Source organism: Momordica charantia, assembly GCF_013281855.1.
Source record: "Momordica charantia cultivar OHB3-1 chromosome 5 unlocalized genomic scaffold, Mcharantia_2.0 BLBB01000005.1, whole genome shotgun sequence".
Taxonomy (NCBI): Eukaryota; Viridiplantae; Streptophyta; class Magnoliopsida; order Cucurbitales; family Cucurbitaceae; genus Momordica; species Momordica charantia.
In genome coordinates this window covers 7,088,755-7,113,788 of record NW_028275163.1, presented here as the reverse complement: position 1 = coordinate 7,113,788, position 25,034 = coordinate 7,088,755, and the positions used below count along the sequence as shown (strand labels likewise).

At 28.6% G+C, this 25,034-nt stretch overlaps 4 protein-coding genes across 4 annotated transcripts; all 4 read left to right on the top strand.

The window, feature by feature from the left end:
• Positions 1 to 1,992: 1,992 nt before the first annotated feature.
• On the top strand, positions 1,993 to 3,885 carry LOC111014726 (nuclear transport factor 2B). The gene is made up of 2 exons (XM_022289531.2): positions 1,993 to 2,425; positions 3,607 to 3,885. The coding sequence occupies exons 1-2, from the start codon at positions 2,129 to 2,131 to the stop codon at positions 3,679 to 3,681; spliced, it is 372 nt and encodes a 123-aa protein (XP_022145223.1). The 5' UTR covers positions 1,993 to 2,128; the 3' UTR covers positions 3,682 to 3,885.
• A 113-nt stretch (positions 3,886 to 3,998) lies between these two features.
• Positions 3,999 to 5,792, top strand: LOC148211207 (uncharacterized). The gene is made up of 3 exons (XM_088124579.1): positions 3,999 to 4,270; positions 4,408 to 4,509; positions 5,362 to 5,792. Exons 1-3 carry the CDS (start codon positions 3,999 to 4,001, stop codon positions 5,489 to 5,491), a joined length of 504 nt encoding a protein of 167 aa, XP_087980705.1. The 3' UTR covers positions 5,492 to 5,792.
• A 7,785-nt stretch (positions 5,793 to 13,577) lies between these two features.
• Positions 13,578 to 14,072, top strand: LOC148211206 (uncharacterized). Its single transcript, XM_088124202.1, has one exon. It carries the CDS (start codon positions 13,608 to 13,610, stop codon positions 13,812 to 13,814), a length of 207 nt encoding a protein of 68 aa, XP_087980328.1. The 5' UTR covers positions 13,578 to 13,607; the 3' UTR covers positions 13,815 to 14,072.
• A 5,623-nt stretch (positions 14,073 to 19,695) lies between these two features.
• On the top strand, positions 19,696 to 20,399 carry LOC111014687 (uncharacterized). Its single transcript, XM_022289490.2, has one exon. The coding sequence runs from the start codon at positions 19,748 to 19,750 to the stop codon at positions 19,952 to 19,954; it is 207 nt and encodes a 68-aa protein (XP_022145182.1). The 5' UTR covers positions 19,696 to 19,747; the 3' UTR covers positions 19,955 to 20,399.
• Positions 20,400 to 25,034: the final 4,635 nt, after the last annotated feature.

Sequence of the window (25,034 nt, the reverse complement as noted above, 5' to 3'; positions counted from 1 at the left end):
AGTCCAGTTCGACACTAACCGCGACCACATATGACATTGGCATTAAACAAGCCTATTAAAAAGTAAGTCGAAGAGCCAAAATGATAGGACAACACTTCCCAAAGCCCTCTTATAATGCAATCCTTACTTAGCTCGGCTCGATACCAGTTCAGCTAGGTATTAAATGTTGGAACAAATGAGGATTAAATGAAAAGATTGTTGTGTCGTAGACGAAGTCACTATCCTAAAAGCAATTACGGTACGACCATGATGCTACATCGTATGCTTGCCAATTGCTCCCCAAGGTTAACACAACTTCGAACCCAGACGTGCACTCACCGAGGCCGAATGAAATCAATAAACGTGCTCATAAAAGTTTTCTTTCTCTGTTATGAAACAAAAATAAGTCTTTATTTATATAGAAACAGTATAAAATAAAAAGAAAACGCAATTGAGAGAGCAAAATGAAAAATCAATCCAATCGATTAATAGATAATAATAATTTTGTATCAGTAAAACTTATCGTTCTTGTCATCCTCTTCATCTCTTTTGAACATGATCAACAAACTCATTCGTGGCATCAACTGCAATACACTTGATACCAATTCAAGTGCAATACACTTTTGAATCACACAGTATGTTAAACTTCAAACTACTGTACGTGGCCAAGTACCACATCGGTGCAAGCTTCTATTTGTAGGTTCAATAATTTTCTGTTTGTAGGTTCAATAATTGTCTTGATTGAATAGAAGTCCACTTTCGGCTCTCACGCTGACTTACCACCTCGTCCATAATCCTGCGTTAACAAGCCTAATTCATTATTCTATATAAACTTACCCTCATAAAAAAAAAAGAGGCGTTAAAATCAACCCAGCTTGAAAAACTTTCATATGGAAAGTTTCATATTACTAAAACCACTTAGGGTGTATTTGGAAGTGATGGTATAATGAGTGATTTTGAAAAAAGAAATTTAAGTATAATTGATTTTTCAAAATTACATATAAGTGATACCTTAAAAATCAATTTAAAGTGATTTTAAATTTTCTTAAAATCAATTTTTTAATTTTCCAAACATGATCAATGGGAAGGGAAGTGATTTTGACAATGATAGATTTGGGTCATGCCAAAATCACTCCCGAACGCACCCTTAATCAAATTGTTTGACAATTTGGAACTAAGATTAAGAAAGGTCAACCTAGATCTAACATTTTATTAGGCATACACATTACAAACATAATTATAACATGAAGATCAGTCTATTCGCAATCACTTTTATGAAAATTCATGATAATAAAATATTGACACACTTGGTGGTGACAATATATATGTGTAACGTTAATGCCCATGATTTGGATAAGGATTTAAAATTTGGATTTAAAACCCGACAGCCTCAACATTCACCTTAGCTACTTTCAAGAGTAGAGACTATCCTTATGGACCAATAAAATTATTTCAACATTTTTTGTCCTCATGCTTCCTAAACAAATTTCATTAGAGGTCATCTAATATAGGATTACTTTTCGCTTGGCTTTAAACTTCTTATAATTGGATTATTGAACAGAAAAATGTATGTTGTTAGTATATGTAGTAACTATCAATTTTTAACATTAGTACAACAATCCTTGGTTATGAAGTTTGATTAAGCTAGTAGGAATCCAGAATTTACCACTTCTTTTTTCCTTTTTGGTAAATTTATATATCCGTAGCCCAATTCAAAGTAAAAAAGATAAAGATAATATATTTTGCTTGCCCTAAAGAGAAGAGAGACACAAAAATTCATTAACAATTAGATTCTCAAATAAATTAGCCTTTGAAAAGTGAAAAAGCTCAAATATTTATAATTGTAATATTCAAAAGGCAATTGCCCATTAAGAAAGAGGAGTGGCGACTGGCAATTGGCGTTAGAGTTACGCGAATTAAATTTAAAAAACACAAAAATAAATAAATAAATCCCGAAATCGGACGATTCTAACCCTCAAAATTCGTCGATACTATAAATTCTCGATTAACCCTCAAAGTTTCTGGAACCCTCGGCCAACGCTGTCGTCTCCATTTTTTCTCTGTAAAACTCAGCGTTGTTCTCAAGCAGGGCGGAGGAGAGCGAGTCTCTGTTATCTCTTTCCCGGCGGCGGATTCGAAGATTGCGGTAATGGATCCCGACGCGGTGGCGAAGGCATTCGTTGAACATTATTACTCCACCTTCGACGCCAATCGAACCGGTCTTGCGAATCTCTACCAGGACAATTCCATGTTGACGTTTGAAGGTCAGAAGATCCAAGGCGCGCAGAATATCGTAGCCAAGCTCACTGGCCTCCCCTTCCAGCAGTGCCAGCACTCCGTTACCACCGTCGATTGCCAGCCTTCCGGCCCCAACGGCGGCGTGCTCGTCTTCGTCAGCGGCAATCTTCAGCTTGCCGGAGAGCAACATGCGCTCAAATTCAGTCAGGTAATCGGTTTGTTGCTATCGATTTGATGCCCTGTTTTAGCGATGTTGAATATGTAGGTTGATTTTGGTTGGATCTGTTGTTTTCTTGGAGCTCGCCGATCCTAGTTAGAGGGTTTGACTGCTTTACTGAATTTGTTGTTGTGATTATCTCTAATTTTGCGTTTGTGCGCTTGAAATATCATTAGATTTTTGGTCATCTGCGTCGTCTTTGTTCATGTAGATCTAGGGCTTTTCGTCTGAACTCTTTTTGCTATATTTGGATAGCGTAACTGTAGATCAAGCTTGAGATTGTTCTTCTTAATATATTTGGTGTTTTGCAACTGCAGCATGTCTGAGATGATTTATGTTTTACCATTGGGTTATTATTTTTTTAGATGAAGTACTACGGGTTGAACAAGTTCATTTGGCTATCTATCTGATTTACCAACATGGGCCTAGTTAGGAACTTGAAGCTGCCTGATTTTCAAACTCTAATAAGTTAGTTCTAATTTGTTTTAACTTGGAAGTTGCTGTTATTGTTTGTGGGAGTTTGTGAGGTGACTAAGAAAGTTCATCCTGCTGTTATGTTTGAACGACAACGTTGCCACTGGGTTCGTCCCATGTGGCGGCTTTCTTCCTATGTGCATGTTGTAACTTCCTTGGCTTATTATGATGATATCTTTGAAGCTATGATACGTTTAATCGAATTTGGTCTTCTTAGATATATTTTTTTATGGGACTGCAAGAGCAATGTATTTGTATGTTCTTCAATAGTTTTTGTAATTCAACCTATTTGCAAAATTTATATGGAATTGAATTTATTTTAGAACAATGAACATATTGTTAAAACAAATTATGGAATGATATTATATTTTATATTCTCTGATGGGTTTTTCTCTTTGTGTTTATTATTATGAAACAACTTCGATACTGTTATGAGATTCTTGGAGAAATTGAGAATTTGTTAATATCTCTGAAAGATGAAGAAAGAAAGCATAGTTTTAAATAGTTAATTACAGGATGAACTAATGGCTAAATTTGAACATTTAACTGCTTTGTGGACAGTTTTCTTTCTTGTTAACTGTGAATTTATGTTTTGTAGAATTTTGACTTGTTTACTGATTGTATTTAAGTAGGTTGGGTCCCATACAATGCACATACAAAATTTTTCTAACCAAACTGTATTCGCTATGTGCTTTCAGATGTTCCATTTGATGCCAACCCCACAGGGAAGCTTCTTTGTGCTGAATGACATTTTCCGATTGAACTATGCTTGAAGTGAAGATTAATGGGTGGCCTGAAATGTCACGATATTCAGCCAGTTTGTTTATCACCGTTGGGATTTTTTAGACATTTGAAATGGGAACTCGGATTATATTTTATTGTGTTTATGCTTCAATGTGTGCCTATAAAAAGTCGAATTTCTTGGTTGTCATTGAGAATTGATGAAATAGATGGTTTCATTCAGGTGATTTGCTCAATACTCCCTGCATACTATTCAGACACAAGTATATTATATGCCGCACCATTATACGAGCAGAAAATCACCGCTCAATATTGGTTTATGACATAATGTTAATAAAACTTCTTCGGCATGGACATCGAAATACGCAATGTTCAAAATGGAATCAAAATCAGAATTCTTCCATTACAAAAGTACAGTCATTACAAATACTTCGATGGCTCTAACTTTATTCTGTGGCACAAATATTACAGGGTTTTAGTTTTATCTTATCTATCATACAACTTACATACGGTTGTTGAAATGATTGGTTGTGCCTGGAAAATCGAATCTCAAAGAGCTAGCAGCAGGCAGCATATCCATGGACCAGCTTGGATGATCTTGATGATTGATTTGCAGAGCAGGTACGCTATTCTCCATCCAAGTCAAAATCTGGTAGGCTCACATGAGGTAGGGCAGGCATATTAAGGTGAGGCAATTCAGTAGCTTCAATCTGATTATGTATTGCTGAAGTTGTCTTCTTTTTGAGAATTTTGGCTAGGGATTTGAATGGGTTGCTCAACCCACCTCTGAGTTTCAAAATGAAAGACACCTCAGAGACTTGCCAAGCAACTGTGAGGATTATCATTGCTGAAACTAAGCAGTGAGTTATGAAATTCTGCCTCTTCACTTCTTCTAGTTCTTTCACTACTGCCTCTTCTTCTCTTTCCACTTTGGTTTCACTTCTTTCCACATCCTCTTGTTGAGCTGAAAGTTGGGAGTGCTTGCGCCTCTGTTCTTCTCGTGTTGATTCCACCTGTTAATGGCAGTGAAGGGCAACTAGTTGTGGGTTATTTGGATACATATTATAGGCCAAATGGTTTTTAACAATTATTCTGAAGTTCTTTGAAGAGAGAGAACTTTATTCACAACTAGAAAATGAAATAAAGGATTTTGACATTTGACTGCAAGCAAAAAGGTTAGAAGAACTGTCTTCTAATCATCTCTACCATTTTTTCTTTGGTTCTCTTCAAGTTGCAAAATGATTTTTTCTCTCTCAAAATGTTGGGTTTTTTTTTGCATTTTGTTTAACTATTTTCACTCATGTATTTCCCTTTTTTTTAATGTTTTTTAGAATATAAGTCAAATTTTTGAAAAATAGTTTTCAAAAACTTGTTTTTGTTTTGTAATTTATCTAAGAGTACAAACTTGTTTTCCTTAAGAAAGGTAAAAATATACAAAGGAAATGTTTTGAAAACAAACATAATTTTCAAAAATATAAAATTAAGAACTAAATTGTTACTAAAACTACATTTTTATTTTCCTAACTTGTCATTCAACTTTTTTTTATTTAACGATTTAACTCCCATTAGGTGGAAGATTAAATCATCAACTTTTGGAATGGTAATATGTGATGGTAAAAATTGGGGCTCAAAATATTAGTTTTTTAAAAAATTAGATAAATGAATATTTAGAACACTTTTCACGTAAGTTTGTCTCCTTTTTTTGGTTGAAGCTTTGGTGTATCCTTGAAGTTGTTTGATGGTGTGTTGGTTGGTGATCTTAGCGAAGTATGGCTGGCCTTTGTGGACCTCCAGAGATTCTTTATGGTGACTTTTTTCTCCCCAATTTTCCTTCAAGTTTAAATTAGGTTGAATGATGATAGTTGAATCTTTTGGCTTTTAGAAGATACTCGAATATCTCAGGATGTTCGGGTATCCTAGAATGCCCGTACGGAAGGCGTTCGAGTTCATTTGGATATCTTTTTGAAACATGGGTTTTCACGATTCCTATGTCGAAAACATCCTATATTGACATATTTGTCCCTTCATTATTTTTTCATATATTTTTTTATCAAATTTCTTTAGTTTTTATTTGTAATTTTATAATTTAAGTCAATTAATGTAATATTGACTAATAAGCAATTAAGTATAAACATTTTTTTAAGGATGATATTTTTCTTCTTAAAATAATATAATGAATGAATTTCACCAAATATAACATTAACTATATAATGGTATTTTTTTAAAATATTAAAATTGAAAATAAATTTTATATTCAATATTTACTTTTAAAAAGGTTTTTATTTTAATATGAATTCTACCGACATACAAAAATTAATACATATACATAACTAATATAAAAAAACCTAAAATATTAAATTAATGGTAAGAATCTATTATATAAATGTAAGTTATATCATATTAATGGAATTATATAAATATTTGTAAGGACATTTTTTGAACATTATATAAATTTAGAACATTTTCAGAAGATGTCGAACCTCTGGTTTGATGATATTTTGAAGGAAGACGAAGTAATAAGTTTTTATTAGTAACCCTTTGGCTCGGTGGATTTTCAAAGCTAAGTTGTAATTTTGATGTTACATAAGGCTAAGAAAGTTTCTTTATCACTAAATATTAATAAAAGAGAAATAATTCTTTATGTCAACAGTCGTCTTCAATGCAAATAGAATTCTAACCAGAAGAAGAAAAACAAATCAACACAAATCGTAACCATTCAAAGCTTTTTCTTTGGGTAACAAAAGAACAACAAAGGAAAATAATTCCTCAAAACTAAATGAACCAAGTATTGAATTGAGTTTAAAATATAAATATAGCAATAGAGAAAGGAGCAATATGAAATAGAGAAAACAAAAATGTAATGGTTGGGCTACACTTTATAATATGAAAATAATTGACATACATACCAGAAAATTAATAGTTTATTTTAGTCATTACATTTGCTGCCAGTGAATTATAAAATATAATAGAGAAATTGGAATGTAATGAATTATAGAACATATGTCTGGTATAAAATTTAAAGGCTTCAAAGTAAAATGTTATTGGATCATGTTGAGAATGAAAGACACCCATTTAACTTAAACTAATAATTACTCCAGAATAAAAAATTAATAAAATAGGATTCATTTAATATAAAATGAGATTCTAAATTCAAATTTCTGAATCTGTAAAATATCATCACACAGAGAGAGATTAGTGATTGTAAATTTGTAATCTAACCTGAGAAAGCAATCGGGAAAGAAGAAGCAGATCGTCGGCGCCGGAGCTCCGATGAGAGGCGGCTCCGTTTTTCTCCTCCGCCGATTCCGCCATCTAATTTCATCAATTTAATTCGTCAAAGAGTATCATATCATATTTTTCTTTTTTCTTTTTTAATTTTCTGGTGGAAGCCTGTCCAATTGATCTTCTACCTACACGTGTCCATTTTTGTGTTTTTGTTTTGTTTTCATTCCATTGCCGCTTAAACTTGAATATATGTTTTTGAGGGCCCGCTCTAGAAAGGCCTTATATTTTACCTATAATATATAATATTGATATTTATTTAATTTAATTTTAATTTTAAATTAAATTTAAAATTTAAAATATAAAATAATTTACTAATTTGTTTTTTTAATTGACCTCAATTTGATGACATATAATTTTGTCATTATAATTACGTGACAATTTTTAATTTGTCGAAATTTATTAGTCAACCATGTTATTTCAAATTGCCTTAAAAATCTCAACCTATTAGGAAAAGCTCTTCAAAATTTTAGGTTATGGGAGACTTTCCATATTTTTTTATCTTTTTATTTATTTTTCTCAATAACCAAAACTTTTCAAGTTCTATAAAAAAAACTTCATAAATATATTACTTAGGTTACACTAATTTTAAGTTGAATTCTCGCCCTCTATGTGTCAGTACTCTCCTCTCTCACTCTCGATCTCTCTCAAATCTCAAATTTTCATCTTGATCCTCTATGTGTTCTCACAATATTATCAATTGTAAATTAAATTATATAAAAAAGGTAAACGCTTTTACAAATAAATATCTTGCTTATAAAATATTATTAACAATATCGGTAATAGTTGTTTCTGCTGGAAGAAGTTTTTCAAAATTAAAATTAATCGTATTTAAAGTCAACTATGTCAAAAGAAACATTAAATGGATCGTTGATATTATTCATTGAAAATGATATATCAATGAACTTAGATTATCAAAATTTGATACATAATTTTGCATATCAAAAAGTAAGAAAAATAAATTTTATATTATATTTTCTATATTAAAGCCTCTCAATCAAGGTTTTGTCTAAGGTCTCGTATCATCTTGAGTCGCCCCTAATGCTAGAATAACAAACTAGAATATAGTTTAACGAATTAAAATATATATTTTTAGTCCAAGGTCAAAAAAAAAAAAAGAAAAATTCGTGTCGTCCAAATAAAAAAAATGTGTAGGACAATATTTGCCTTAGACTTGAAAAGATGTTCTAATTTTTAGAATCTCATCCATTTTCATTTGAAGAATAGTAAAAAAAAAATGTATTATTATTCTATTCAATTAATTATATATCGAATGAACACTTTTTATCCATGAAATTTAGAATATGTGTCTATTTGGTTCATAAAATTTTAATAAAAATAGACATTATTGATATTTGAGGTTTACTTATTTGGAAAAAATATACTAATTTAATATTATAGTTGTTTCTATCCTCACCCACCGTTCCTATCCTTATAGGCCGGAATGAGGAAGAAGGAAGGATAATGAAAATAAAAACCCACGAATATAATATTAAATAACATATTTTTGTCAAATAAGTAATTTAACTGTCACATCATTTTAAAGTCAATCAATAAACGATTAAAGTAGCTATGAATGACCATTTATAACTATTTATTAAATTTCAATGACCAAAAATGTCAACTTTGAAACTTCGATACTAGATAGATATATATTCCAAATTTCAGGGACAAAAAATGTTCATTTTAAAATTTTATGGACCAAATAGATACAAGACCAAAAGTGTATTTTTTTTCTATATAATATTTAACCACTTTAGTGGCATTTAAAAAAAAAACAAAAAATAATCATATTTTTTTAAATACATATTTTTATGCCATTAAATATAATTTCCCCCGTTTTTTTTCCTACTCTCATTTTGTCCATTTTCTATCTTTAAAATCGTAAAAAATATCTGTAAAATAATTGAATTATTTTTTACCTATAAATTCAACAAATTGTATCAATTTTCACTTCAATTTAATCATATTAAACTCTAATTTTAGATATGTGTTGTTACTTTTACTCTAATATTAAATTTTCATTACCCACTAATTTTAATAAAATAAAAGACTCGCTAGCTTAATGAAAATCAAAAACAAATTGATTATTGTTATAAAGGGATCTCTCTTACAGATTTGAATAGAAAAATTAACTTTTATGACATTTTCGTATTTATCCTAACAATTTTATACCAAATATATATTTTTTTTAATTCACTCTTATTGATATGGAAATATTTTTGTAACCTACTTTAAATTTTAACTGAATTTCATATTGATTCTCTTTTTGTAGATTAGTTAATGTTCGAGGAATTTTAAAATATGATTTCAACTTGATTTTTGAATTAAAATGAGATTTTCCGTTAAAGATTACGAGATCTGATTGGACAAAGAAAATGTTGAAACCCTGGTTGTAAAATTGCTTTTTAGAAAACATACCATCTTCCCTCTCTTTTGCCAACAACTCACTCTCTCCTCTCTATTCTCCAACTCTTTCTCCCTCTAAAATCAGCCATATCATCTATCTCTTCTCATATCCCATCACAATTTGGTGGAATGCGACGGTGAGAGTCTACGAAAGTCCAACCCCCGACGTTATCCTTTGTTCCGGCGACCTTTCACAAATCTCTCTCCATTCTGTGGGTATTCTCTTGTGAGTAAGGTCGATGAAATCTTTGTTTTCTTTTTCGTGTACGTCTTGGTAGAAATTTTAGGTTGATTTATATGTGGTTTTTTGCTGTAAAATTTAACAATTTTTTGGACTGTTTTTGGGCTGAAAATTGGAACTTTTTGGACTGTTTTCTGTATAAAATTTAACCATTTTCGGGACTGTTTTGGGGCTTAAAATTGAACTTTTTTGGACTATTTTTTTTATTAATTTTACAAATTTGAAGACAATTTTTTGGTGTTTTGGAGCTGAAAATTGAATCTTTTTTTGGTTGCTTTCGGGCAAAAATTGAATGATTTTGATACTTATTTTAGTTTTTTTTTTTTGCTAAAATTAAGGATTTTATGTGTAAATTAATTTTTAATTGACTACCTCAATGCTTTGTTAACTCCCGTGCAAGTGCGCAAAAATCTTCAAATTAATTTTTAATCTCTTTATTCGCCGTAAAAAAGGAATAAAACAATTTTTGACATAAAAAGGAAATTGGTTTTCAAAATAAGAGATAAATCGTTTTAAAAATAAAATTAAAAACATGTTTAAAGAAAGATAAATTTAAAATGGATTTTAATTAAAATAAATGATTTTTTCAAAATTCAAGATAAATTTTAAAACTTTCCAAATAAATAAAAAGATTTTAGAATAAAACAAAGTTTTTCAAATTCACTTTGTTTTAAAATTAATAAATAAACAAAAAAATAATAAAATCTTTTGAAAAACTCCCAATATTCTTGAGGTGGCCTTCGTACCGCTCATGTTCATATTTTATAGAAAAATGTGAATTAATAAAATACTATAAAATATGAGATATTTAAAATAAAACAAAAAATATTTTTTAGACCAATAAATTAATAGGATAATAATATGGTAACCGTTTTCGAATGGATGTGGTAGGATGCTAATATCTCCCCTACACTCAATCAAACTCTATTTTTATAATATTGGATGAAAATATCGAATGAAAAAATTATACCCGAGTACCATTTTCCTTAGTAGAATATGTGAGGATAGAAAATCTATGTCATTTATCGCTGAGCTTCGTTTTCACAATAACGACCTGCCATTAACCACGCAAAATGAGCATCTTGTATGTCCGTTTCACTCTCCATCACTGCGGTCCCTCACACCTTTTTCTTTGTCATTCCAATTCTCATCTCCATTGACTTTTCCAACCGCTCACTTTCAAACCAACGTGTGAACCGTGAGTAGAAATGTCAGTAAAATATTAATATTGCTTCAATACTCTCAACACGCAAAAATTAAAAAGAATTTATAAAAAAATTATTTAAATTAATTAATAAAAATTTCATTCCTTAAACAAAAATCTTGTTATTATGTTTGCATTAATAATACGATGTTGATGAAAATATAGACATGTTTAAAATTTTATACTCTTAGTTACACCCTTTCAATTGCTCTCACTAGTCAACACAAACCATTGATTTTTTTCTTTAGCGAATGCAAATGTTGGGAAGGAAAAACAAGTCTTGTTATGCGGGAAGACTAGAGAAAAGTCTCAGATACATTCTCCTACAGTGAAGGTATGACTCAGGTGTTTGTCTCTCTTGTCCAGATCTTTTCTTGCCAAAGACACTCAAGCTCTCCTAGTTAACCAACTTGTAGCCGTAAATTATTTTTCTACAATGTTTTTTCTTTTTCTATTCACCTCCTTGAGCGAGGATTGGAGTGTCTGTTTGACATGTCTTTTTCAAAAGTATCTTTTAACGAATCACTTATTATTATATAAGCCCGAATAAAATTAGTTAAATGTTTCATCTAAAAACACTTGTTTTTTAACCATTTCTAGAATTTCTCAAACCCTTTTGATTGTTAAAAAAGTTTAAAAAGTACTTATAATGGAGTAAAAAACTACATTTTAACCGCTCTTTATTATGTAAACCAAAAACTACCCATTACTTTTAAAAATCATTTTTAGTAATTTATACAGACTTTAAAAGGCATATATCAAACATACTAAAGCAAAACCAAATGATTTGGATTAAAAAAATTTTAGTTGAAAATTTTTCTCATAAATTGATTTAGTTGTGGAGTATCGAAACTAACTTAGAAAAGTTAAAAGGTTGCTTAACCACATAACTGTATATATTAAGTTGACATAACCGATTCCTATTAATGATAATATTTAATCGAAAGACCCGTAATAATATATATATACAACCAAAAATTTTGGATATTAACTCTAAATTAAAATTAAAGATAATTTGACAATTAAAATATGTAATTGGATCAGTAGAGTTTGGCCCAAAATTATCCAAGCCCAATGACCCATCAAAAGCCTATGTAAACCTCAGAGGGGAACCTCATTATTTTGAGGGTTCATAATTTCATAATTGAGAGAATTCACACCAAACAATCTTCACATCAAGTTCGAGAGAATGAATCAAAAGATAAAGATTAGAACACATGATATTCAACTCCACGAAATATAATTTCTCTAGAAATCTCGTGTGAACAATATATATTTTAATTAAATTAAATAATATGGAGATTTTAAATTCAGCATTATCTTGTTATTTTATGAAATAAAAAGACAGTTCGGATTACTGATGATTAACTTTTTATTGAAAAGTCTTGCTCGTCTTTTTGAAAGTTAATTATAAAAAAATATATATGAAAATTTAAAATGTCTTTATTTCATGGAAATTTCTTCTAAAAAAACAAAATGGAAAATAATTAGAATACTGGTCTTCTTCTTTTGAGGGTCCCGCCTAAAGACAAATCTTTGTTTTCTAGTTATTAGTTCAATATTTATTTTATATTTTGAGGAGTTCATATTTTATTATTTAATAAAATATAAATTAACAAAGATGAGCCATTGAAACCAAACAAATCCTTTTTAATAATAAAGTAAATACAATAATTTAGATCTACTATGATAAAAAAAATTTTAACGGTGCTGTGGAGTGCTAATATACCTAATCTATAGAACTGGGATTACAATGTTAGTTTAAAAACTAACTAAAATAAAATTACTAATTAAATTAAATTGAAGTGTATTTTTCTCATAATAATAACTATATGTATCTTGCAATAAAACTTAGTCTTTATTGCCCAATGAAATGTGTCAAAATACTTATTTTGTCCACGGTTTTTAAATATTTTAATTTAGTTCATAAACTTTGGTTAAACACTTGTTTTAGTTCTTACCATTGATTTAATTTTGAATTGACTATTTAACATAAATTTGAATATACTTGATATTCAACATTTTGCTCTATCTATATGTAACTTCAAATATTTATCCAAATAAATATATACCTTTCTCTTTTAAGTAAACCAAGAAAATACCTTACGTTAGATTTTATTAAATAATTAAAAAAAAGGTGTGGCATTCCTAGACTAAAATATAATTTGTACTAAAATAATATAAAAGTTCGAAGATTTTTTTTTTAAACTATTAGTTTGAAATTGTTGTGGCGTTTAAAATGATTACAATTAAAAAAATCCAAAGTGAGTATAGTTCAGCCTATTTAACATATATCTCCAATCATGTGAGTTCGAATCTCCACCCCTACTAAAAAAGATTACAATTGAAAAAGGAAAAAAAAATCAACTATGACGGGAAGTAAATTAGTATTCGGTAAATTTTAGTTTAAAAAACAATTGTTGTAGTATTTGGTAAATTAATATTAAATTATTGTGATTGAGTTATAATGACTAACATAGACACCACTAAAATCTGCATTATTTTTTATAATTTATAAACTTGGTTACTCCAAATTAGTCAGACTCCATCCAATCAATGAAGTCAAAAAAAAAAATTAAGGAAAAGCATTTGGTATAATTAAAAAAAAAAGAAAAGAAATAGTTGCATTTAAGTAATCAATGTGAAAAGGTAAGAGATAAGGATATAGTCATATGAGAAAGAAATGGTGAAATATAAAATGGAAGACTTAAAACTTTGTTAATTATTATTATATTAAATAAATTAATGTTCCAATAATTAGCGAAGTATTTTTTGGGTATAAAAGGCAGTGAGGATTGGAAAGAGGAAAAAGAAAAAAGGCTATGGCGGATTGGGGCCCAGTTGTGGTGGCTGTGGTTCTCTTCATTCTGCTCTCCCCAGGGCTTCTGTTTCAGGTCCATGGCAGCGACAAATTCCTGGAGTTCGGAAGCTTCGAGACCAGCGCCACCTCCATTTTCTTCCATTCCATCATCTTCTTCGCCCTATTCTGCATCTTCAACCTCGTCCTTCACATTCATATCAATATATAATCGCAATCGCCAATCGGAATCGGACTCTGTTTTTTCGAATTTCTAGGTATCCTCTGCTTCTGTTTCTTTAATTTCGATTCTGTGTTAATGAAATTCTGCTTGTTTTTTTCCTGTAATTGATCTTCGTTGTTTCGATATCCGTTTTCGTTTCCGCGGCGGCGGTAACGACGGAGAAAAAACGCCCCTCCGCCTCCGCCGCCGACCGATATCGGTGTTTGTTTAAATGGAAATTCATATTACTCTGGTTTATGTTATCAATCTGTTTACTCAAATGTATTCATTTTAGTTTCAAATATTTTTCATCTTTTTTTATTTTTTACTTTTCATTTTTGTTTAAAATTTTAATTTTATGTTGATGTAACAGCTCGGAGGCCAAGTATCCATTTTGTACGTTACTGTTTCTTGTTTCTTGTTTCTTGTTTCTCGTTTCTCATTTTAAATTTTATTAAGAAATTCAAGTATTTGACAATTATTTATGTTTTTTGCTCCTAAAAAACATTCTGAAAATCGATAGAAATTTTAGAAACAACGAAAGTAAGTTTTTTTGTTTTTCTTGTTCTTATTTTCAATTTTTTCGAACTTAACGTTACCGAATTAGTCCCTAAAATTCTGACTCTCACCTATATTTTAACTATGATATTCAATATCCGTCGACATATTCATCAATATATCCATGTATCCATAGGTTCGACATCAATATGTGGGGTAAATCGATATTTCTATAATATTACCAAAAGAAAATCGACAAAATAGGAAAAATATCAACAAAATTTCATTAATATATATATAATATTAATATTAATCATTTTTAACTTGTTTAGAAATGGTGAAACGGGTATTCATTAATTTAAATATTTTTTCTAGTTTTTTATTTTTATAACTTGTCCATAAACCTTCATCAAGATCGACATTTTATCTACATTTTCGTCAATATTTTCATGAAATTATGTATTCGACATTTCCATCGACATCACATTAGAAACTTATTTTAACTTTAAAAAATCAATAAATTAAATTTAAAACCAGAGGTACTCTACCTTATCTTATTTTTCCAAAAATACATAAATTAAAGTTCCATTCTGTACATAAGAATGATCGAACAATATTTATATTTATATGTTTATAACAAATTGGGAAGTGAAGCAAAAAACTTGTTTTGATTATTTCCAAAAGTTATATACGATTTTGATAATAACGTTTCTAAAAAATAGAAACACGAAACATAATTAATTTCAAAATACTTAGGTTTCCTAATAAAATTTGGAAACAAGAAACACGAAATGGGAACGTCATGGAACGAGCCCTGAACTGAAGTATTGAGGAACATTGATAAATTGCCTTACCCAATGTATAATACTCAATTGAATTTTCTTTTTCATATTATTTGTTTCATAATATTAACTTTTCCTCTAGGTCTCATCATTTACTCTCTTTAACTACAATTTTTCTACCATTTGGATTTTTTTCTCTAACTCCCCTCTTTCCATTATTCAACTTCAATATTCTAATACTTGTCTCATAGATGTTTGACAACTCATTATTATCTTAAAACATATCTGTTTTTCATTTTTTTCTCTCTTAGTTGTCAAACATCTCATGTTACATAGACAAGCATTTTTCATTTTCAATTTTAGCCAGATGAAAGAAGTTACATAGGTCGAGTTATTCATTTATTATTTTAAGTAGGTCAACTTATTTATTATAAGTATTGCATGTGGGTGGATCTTCCCATTATTTGATGGGTACATCTATCCATATTTTAAAGTCTCACTCAACTTCCATTAACAAGCATGCTTAAAAAAATAAAACGTTCATACTAGTAAAAACTAATCATTTCCATACTTATTTTAAAACGTTCATACTAGTATAATTGATTTTTCAAAATCACCCTCCAAATGATGGCTTAAAAATAAATTTAAAGTGATTTTAAATTTTACTGAAATCAATTGGAAGTGATTTGATGATTATGATCATGTCAAAATGACTCCCAAACACACTCTTAATGAAACAAATGAATCAATAGGTAAAGGTAAAGTTGAGAGCTTTTTAAAACAATAATAATGAAATTAAAAAATGATAGGAATATTAGGTACCAATATTTTTATATTTAATCAAGTATAATTTAAAACAAATTATTAAATCTAAAAGTTATCATTTTGGTTATTTTTTACTATTAATTTTAATGTAACTAGTATTAGTTGCTTAATAATATAAGATAAGAATAACATAGCATCACGTGTGTTAATTTGTGTAATGTATATAAATGATGGAATGCAATTTGTCATTATACATTTTTATAAATAGATTAAAGTTTAATGATCAAGTGGGTTTTCAATTCAATTCAACCCCAGATAACCTTAATAAATCTCAAGTCTTACCAAATACAGTGACAGGCCAACTAATGTATCAGACTTTCAATTAATGATTTTCTTTTTTCTGAATTAATTTTTAGGTTTATGTTTTGACATCTAGTATGAAATAAATATGTATTTTTAAATTAACAATTTTTTTTAAATTACACATTAATATGATTCAAATCAAATTCAAACTGAAATGCAATATAAAAATACAATTAAAAAAGCCCAAACTTATGCCATGTTTGAAAAGAAAAAATTAAAAATGGTACAAAAAATAGTATAAACTAGAATATGTATTATATATATAGCATTATGTTTAAAAATTTACAAAATTACATTCCGAATTAAATTGAAGTAAATTAAAGTCCACAAATCTAGCTAATTGGTGAGTTCAAATCTCCTCCGCAACATATTGTATTAAAAAAAATCCACAAATTTGTGACCTTTTTAAAAAAAAGAAACAAAAAAGTAATTATATTTTTATAAATACATATTTGTTATCTACCCTTTCGTGTAATTTCCTATAATTTATATGCTACGAAGGAACATTTTTCAAAGACAAAAGAAATTATTCTCATCTTATCTTTTTAGTACAACAAGTAGAGGTAGAATATTCAAATTCGTGGATTTTTAGGTTGCTAAATATTACTAGGCTAATTAAGCTAATGTTGGCTCAGTCATTTGGTTTTTGTACTTGAATAAAAAAAAATCTATTTTTTTTAACTATTTTCTTTAAAGAAAATTTATAAATTTGGTCTCTACAATAATTCCTACGTCTATTTTGCCCTAATCTCTTAAAATAATTCATTAATTCATTAAGTCAATACATTTTCAATTTTGTATCCGAGGTTTACTCAACACCTTTGTTTTAGCGCTTACGTGACATGATGATCGTATTAATCGAGATCATGTGGGCAAATTCAAACATTTAGTCTTAGTCTTTAGATACAAAATAAGTATGTTGGCCTTATTACCATTTTTTAAAAAATATAATACTAAATAAATATAACCTTAAAAATTTAAGAACAAATTAGATCAACATTCATAGACTAAATTTATAATTTAATCTTTTAACTTTTTTAATAAATTATTTACCAAAAATCTAATAAAAAAATTAAGCACATATTTATTCATGTCGACATTGACAAATATTTGAAGCTATGTAATAGATTAGGCATTATTAGTTTTTCAAATATATGGACTGTTAAATTGGTGATGAAAAATCAATAGTAAATATTAAAGTGGTTTTTATGCAAAATTTTGAACACGAAGTAAAACCTTTTAAAGTTGAGAGAATTGAAAATAAGAATAGAAATTACATAGTCGTTTCATAACTATTTTTTTTTCTTATTTCTCACGTTTCCAAAATTTTGTATAATATGTTTAGAAATAACAAAATCAAGTTGCTCGTTTTACCTTTTACTTTCCTGTTTTTATTCAAAACATTAATAAAAGAATTATTTTATCATTATTGTATAAAATGCAGGCTTTTTTTTTCATTTTCTAAAAAATATTTAACAATTAACCATACAAATTTGATTAGTATAACCCGATTTGTGTGATTACATTATTTATGAACGGTTTGATCACATAAAGTTTTTAACCTGAAAAGCTAAATTCCATGCATCGTTTGTAAGTTGCATTCTTTTTTCTTTTTGAAAATTGCATGTGTATTATCTTGACTTAGTTGTTGCATGCTTTGTAATATAATTTAAATATAAGGTTTAAATTTCCCTTTCATTCCTAACTATTTATCTTCATTCCACCGTTTAACTTTTAATTTTCGAAATGTCTATTTTAAAAATGAACCTTAAATTTTTTAATACATACTCATCTTTGACCAATTTATGTAGCTCTAACCATATTAACAAGCTATTAATATATACTTGAAACTAAATTGTCAATTTGTTAAAAGTAAAGTAATAGCTCCAAGGAGGATAGTTAATACTTATGTGTCGTGATCCCAAAAGAGAATGTTGTATACGTACACCTTACCTGTCAACGAGTCATTGATTGGTGGAAGTTGCGTCCTATGTAGCTTGAACCTTATTCCTTGAGATCCCAAACTATCCAAACTATCCCTTGGAAATTCTTGTCTTCAAATTATTTTACAACGTCAAAAAACACATACATTATTTGGACATGATTGTTGCCTTGGTTGAAAATAAATTTAAGGAAATAATAATTTCTTCAATAATTAACACGGATAATTAATGTAAGAAACGGAAATTATGAGTTGTGGCATGTCTATAAACGTTATCCATAGAGAAGACATGCTCCTACCACTCAACTCCAAAAAATATAACTATAATACTTCCAGAGATCTTGTGTTCAACTAAATTTTCTTACCAATCTAGCTCTTCGAAATAAAATACTGAAGAAGAAAGAAAATTTGATTTAATTTAAAAAATATATATATATTTGTGAGAAAATTTTGAGAAAGATCGTGAAAGCACTCCCTCTTATTAAGGAAATTACTTCCTCTTAGGAATAGTGAACTACCAAGTTAAAAGAATAAAATAAAGTTAATAAAAATATGAAATAAAATAAAATCTTTAAAATATCCAACATCCCAAACCCTATGAACCCTACTCGAACTTCTTCAGCTTACCAATTTCATGCTAACAACTAATAGTTTAGCACTCTCGAATAAAGGTTTGGATTAGGGTACGGAAATAAATTAAGATTTTCCGTTTGTAGATGTTAGATTTATATATAATATTTTGAATTATTATTAGATAATATTATTTGAATTAGTATATAGTTTAAATTATATTATTTGAATTAGATTTTCTATTTTATGTATTCTCTATTTTCTTTTTCTTCCACTAAAATTAAGAGAAGAAATCATCCTTCCTCATTTCATACGAAAGTGCAGAGATCATTTATTTGTCGGATAAAATCAATTCAACTGCTTTTTCTTTCTCTATATCCTTAGTCCAATAGGGCTTCTTTCACCAGACAAGAAAGAAAAAAAATTGAAATATATCATTCTAGTTTTTATAGAAAAATTACAAGAAGATAAAAGGAGAACGAACCAAGTGAAAGAAGTAGAGACTACGTCGGAGAAGAAGCACATGAACCAGGTAAACACCGAAACCCGTCGATCCGACTCGGGTCGACCGTGGTTGGCGCCAACCAGGTCTGGGTGCCGAGGTGTTGTCGGCCCATGGTCGAGAACCCTCCTTTAGTTCTCCTTGACTTTTGTGCAGCCCGATCCAAACCTGCCCTATCTCAACCCTCGATCCGACATTAGGCTCACAACGAAACACATGGATCTAAGAGTTCAGATTTCCGGAGTAATTCGACTTAGAAGTCTCGTCGATCACTTTTATTCTAGAATATTTGTACGAATTTAACGGAATTCTAGGTGGCGAAATTTCAATGTTGATGGCTTAGTTTAATTAACGAAAATTACTAAGAGAGAAAGAGGAAAAAAAACAAGAACAAAAAAAGGTAAAGTGAAATTGTTTAAAAAAAAATGGTGAGTTTTTTAGATGAGCCCAAGTATAAAAGGCGGTGAGAGGGAGGCGCGAGTGGTGAGTGAGGAACCAAAAACCAGAGGAAAAAAAAACGATGGCGGATTGGGGCCCAGTTTTTGTGGCTGTGGTTCTCTTTCTTCTTCTATCTCCCGGCCTTCTCTTCCAGGTCCCCGGCCACCATCAATTCGTCGAGTTCGGCAACTTCCATACCAGCGGTGCCTCCATTTTCATCCATTCTCTCATCTTCTTCGCCCTCCTCTGCCTCTTCACCTTCGTCGTTCAGCTTCACATCTACATCTGATCGCTCTTAATCGCAATCGCAATCGCAATCGGACCGCGATTTTTCACCTATTTCCAAATTCGAGGTATATATAGATCTGTCTGTTCGTTTGATTTTGCTTTCGAATTGTAGATTTTACTTGCTTCTTCCGACTGCTGCCTCCAACTGTGACTGATCTTCGAGATCTCGAGATCGATTTTCGTTTCTTTCGCTGCCTATGTATCTCTCTCCGATTCTTCTTGAAGACAAGAGAATGGACGGAGAGAATGAAGTGAACGACGTCGCCGGTGGACTGGCGGCGGTTGCGACGGAGTAGAAGGCAGGGCCACCGCCTCCGGCCGTACATATCGTTTTTTTTTTCTTTTCTTTCTTTTTTTAGGAATAACGAAGAAGCAAATTATATTAGTATGACTTTGTGTTAGTTTAAAAAATGATATTAACGTTAATAGCCGATTGGTTTCTCATATTTGTGAAGTATTTTTAAATTTTTCTTTTTTAATGTTTTTAATTTTATCCTTCTTCGTGTATTGATTTATTTCAATTAGGATAGGACCTTCTGTTAAAGAAATTGCAAGAAAGATAAATTAAAGAAATTAATTGAAAATTTAGGTGATTGTTTATCTTACGTGTCCAAAAACAAAAAGTTGAGAAATTCTGTTTATTTATTTTAGGCATTTGCATATTCTATTTTCATAAATAGCAGAAAGTTTAAAATTTCACAAAAATGACATAATTCAAAATTGAAATCAAAGGTAATATAAAACATACTAAAAAAATTAAGTTTATGCGAAAATAATTAAAAGTTGTAATGCTTTGAAAAATATATATTAAAAATTGATATTAAGAGATATATTTTAAAAGTATATCTCATTTTCTAGTGCAAGAGGCATGGATGTTTTAACAAAAAAAAAAAAACTATGCTCAATTTCGCAAAATATAGTATGTTTGTGTATATAATATACACATTCTCACTGCGACTTTTCAATCTCTTTCCTTTTTTAGTTTCTAGGTTTTGGTCTATTTATCTATTAAAAAAATTATTTTTTACTTCCTATATTAATTTTTACTAGTGAATACTAAACTCATATGAGTGTTGTAGTTTTTATCCTGATCAATTCAATACACGTTAACTCATCCACTAATTTTTGTTCAACACAATGTAAAAAGTTCAAAGAACTTACTAATTTAATAAAAATCAAGCTTCGTAAGTTAAGTTTGATTAATACACGAAATTGACCATTAAATATAACTCTGTCAAAACTTAAAATCTTCGACAAATAAATTGAAAGTTTATAATTCATTTTTATCTAAATACTATGAATTTCGTTTTATAATTCATTTGACACATCAGAGAACCTTTTTTTAACACATTTTCAAATAAAAATCTATCAAAAAGTAAAAGTTACTACATTTTTTAAAGTCTAAGGATATCAAAATTTAAGGTACAATTTGATGAAATTAAACATTTGGGGTATACCTTATCAAATTCAGGTTATAAATGATTTTTCCCCCCTAGAAAATAGTAGTAATAATAATAATAATAATCTACCAAATATAAGAAGTTTAGATGCCACTATTCATTTCATCTATTATTTGATGTGGGTGGCGTTATTTATTATAAGTATTGCATGTGGGTGGATTTTGGGTTATGTGTCCATCCATATTTTAAAATTTATTTAAATATTATTTTGGTTCTTATACTTTTTATTTTTATTTATTTTAATCGGTAAACTTTCAATTTTTGTTCATTTTAATATGCTTTTCGAAACGTTCGTATTTTGATTCTGGTACTTTTAGGAAATTATCATTTTGGTTCCTTCATTTTCATTTTCATCTCATTTCTTTTCTTTTTATAATTTTAGCATGTTGTTTCCCTCATTAAATTTTGTTGAAATATGGTCATGAAGAACTTCTACGTTGCGTTAAAATTTTATAAATAAAGACCAAGTTAATTACGATGGAGATAAAAAGACGTTTTGAAAGTACAATTATTAGAATGAAGAAAAGTTGAAAATATAAAGAAAAAAAATTAAAGTTTGAGAGCCAAAACTACCTGCCTAATCATATTTAAACATTTGAAAGTTGATCAAAACTTACTACTTACATAAACACATTTCAAATATTTTTATTGTTATTACATGATTTGATTCAATCAATTAATACATTAAAGATAAAATCAATTGAAAAAATAATAATTTTAAGCTACTTATAAAATCTAAGAATATATCTTTTTTTCTTTTTTTAATTTAACGTAACTAATATTAAGATTTTTCTTTTCAATAATTGTAGAGTCAAGATCAAACCATCGACTCCACTAAATTATAGTACTATTTTTTTAAGATTAAGAAAATTATATATAAAATATAAAGAGAGAGACTATAATTTGTCACCACTCGTTTTATTAATGATTTCAATCTTATTCAAGTGGGGCTTGAATTGAATAATTTAGAGGAGTGGGTTTTGGTGATGCAAGTAACTTTAATAAATCCCAACCTTTACTCAATACATTGACAGGCCAACTAATGTCAGCCTCTTTCAATTATTGTTACTGCCTTTTTCCTAAAAGTTTCCAAAAAGTTTAAATTTTATTCTAGTTTCTTTGGCCATGTGTCGGATTTTAGTTTTTTATTTTTTAAAGTTAAGCTCATGAACAAGACTTTCAAAAGTCTATGAGTTTATTTGTTTTGGCTAGAATAAGCACTTTGTTAATTATGTTTAGAGCTTATTTTCTCTCTATTATTTAACCATTTTCGATATTGGTTTTATGTTTTCTCTTTTCTGGTACGGTCTCTCCAATACTTATGTAATATGTAGATCGCTTTCTGCGGCTTCATACCAGCACAAGGCACAATACTCATTATCGAAGATCGTTCTCCGATTCTGTCCCTACAAATTGTTATGGGTTTTAGAGTCCAACAAACTCAAACGAACATCCGATCCAAAAATGAGATCTGGTCGAAATTGGTGAGTCCAATAGATCTACTGTCTTGAGGGGGCATGTTAAATATCTCATGTAGAAAAAATAGACATTTCTACCACATGGTGTATTGGGAATTCGCCTCAAGTTGAAGTTCATAAAAAAAAAAAAAAAAAAAAAAAGGAATGCCTAGGTTAGAAGACAAGGCCATTATTAGGCTCCCTTATCTTTTGCACGTGGGATTCTTAACAATTTTACTTGTCTACTTTTTAAAAATACTTTCAAAATCGAAGCAAGAAAACTAAAAAAGAAGGATCCATTTCATAACCATCTTATTTTCTATTTTCTATCTTTGAAAATTAAGTTTATAAACACTATTACCACTCGTGTATACAAATTTTAGGGGGAGAGAAAGTAACGAGAATAACAAAATATGATTTCACTTAATTGAATTTTTGATACAAACCTCCCACCTATCTATAATGTGAAAATTCACAATCATAATATAAATATAAAATCTAAATTAAATAATATAATTTATAATCATAAATCTAATTCAAATAATATCTAATAATATTATCTACCAAGGGTACTTCTTTGTTTGATAATCTATAAAGATTGTTTAAAAACCTAAGCTAGTATTTGAAAACTAAAGGAGGAAGGGTTGATAAGCGATTGGAAATCTTATTAGATATTATTTTTTAAATATAGAAAATTAAAAATGAAATCACTTTAATTATCACGTTTATTTGCTAATTCAAATATAGTGAGAGAATAAGGCATTAAGTACCTTTCTCGAGACTGAAGGTCCGACACCCTCACAATCACTTTAAATGAATAACAATCTTGTTTTTAAATAATTGTTTTTTCTACTTGCAACTTTTTTACTACGTCTTTTTTATTGCTCTCAGAAAAACATATTTAAATGGTTAGTCGAATTTTAAAAACAAAAACAAATTTTTAAAAATTATTTTCTTAGTTTTTTTGGTTTTTAAAAATTGGCTTAAATTTAACACTTTAAAAAATACTAACACCAAAAGTAAAATGATTATCAGTCTCAAATTTTTTATTTTTGAAAAATTTTCATATATTTAAAAAGCTTTTTTTAAAACTAGTATGCTACCACGTGCATTGCATGGAAAATTTTTAATTTAATTAATTTTATAATAACATAAATAAAAATATCACTAATTGTAAAAAAAACAGAGAAGAAAATTAAGAGATATATATATATACCTACCTTCTTGATAATTGCAAGACAACACATAACTTCAAAATTAAATTGTAACATCTCAAATCAATAATTCATAATATATATTAACTCATGCGTGCTCTCTGAGATATCTCATAACATCTTGAATTGCTCTTGAGATTGCTTAGACTTTAAAAACGAAGGAAATGGAAGATAACAAAAGTAAAAAAAAAAAAAAAAATAGGCAAAATAAAACTCATATTGCTAGTGGAAAATTGTGGAAGAACTCTTTGTTATAATAAGTGGATGTAATAGAGTTATAAAGCTTTTTAAAACTCTAAAATTAATTATGATAGAAGATAAATCTATAAATTTTTAGTAAATAAACGGTAACACTTTTCATATTCAAAATTTTTAGTTCAAATTCATATTATTAATTGAAATAAATTTCAAAGTAATAAGTGTAAAGCTGGTATATTTATAAGTTTGTATATATAAATTATAATTCTTTTAGATTTTAAGACTTTTGTATTTTTAGATTAAGTTTCATCCTATTCTTTTGAGATTTTGAGATTCTTGTTATTTTAAGATTAAATATAATATAATTAAAAGTAATAATTATTAAATTAATGTAGGTAAATAAACTTTCCATATTCCAGCTCTTAACTCATCCATTTTTTTCTTTTACTTTATTTTATATTATAGAAATAAAATTAATATGTACTTTGAATTTATAAAAAAATTCATTATTTGCTTATATATTATTGATAAATTTATTTTATTATTCTTAATTAGTAAAATTATAAAAATATGAGATTAAAAATAATAAATTATTAATAAAATAGGTTGAAAGCGAAAATATATAAAATATCTTACCGGACCACTTTTTAATGAATTTTAGGTTACATTTCATCATTTTCAATATATTAATTAAAAAAATAAATAGGTATTTTAATATTTTTATTTTTAAAATGTTGTTTTACCTAATATGG

Excerpts from the sequence above, each read along its gene's own strand:
- LOC111014726 (XM_022289531.2), top strand. The coding sequence starts at position 2,129 with ATGGATCCCGACGCGGTGGCGAAGGCATTCGTTGAACATTATTACTCC. Across the intron at positions 2,426-3,606 it reads ATGCGCTCAAATTCAGTCAG|ATGTTCCATTTGATGCCAAC; the intron begins GTAATCGGTTTG and ends ATGTGCTTTCAG.
- LOC148211207 (XM_088124579.1), top strand. The coding sequence starts at position 3,999 with ATGGACATCGAAATACGCAATGTTCAAAATGGAATCAAAATCAGAATT. Across the intron at positions 4,271-4,407 it reads ATGATTGATTTGCAGAGCAG|GGATTTGAATGGGTTGCTCA; the intron begins GTACGCTATTCT and ends AATTTTGGCTAG. Across the intron at positions 4,510-5,361 it reads ATCATTGCTGAAACTAAGCA|CTTTGGTGTATCCTTGAAGT; the intron begins GTGAGTTATGAA and ends TTTTGGTTGAAG.
- LOC148211206 (XM_088124202.1), top strand. The coding sequence starts at position 13,608 with ATGGCGGATTGGGGCCCAGTTGTGGTGGCTGTGGTTCTCTTCATTCTG.
- LOC111014687 (XM_022289490.2), top strand. The coding sequence starts at position 19,748 with ATGGCGGATTGGGGCCCAGTTTTTGTGGCTGTGGTTCTCTTTCTTCTT.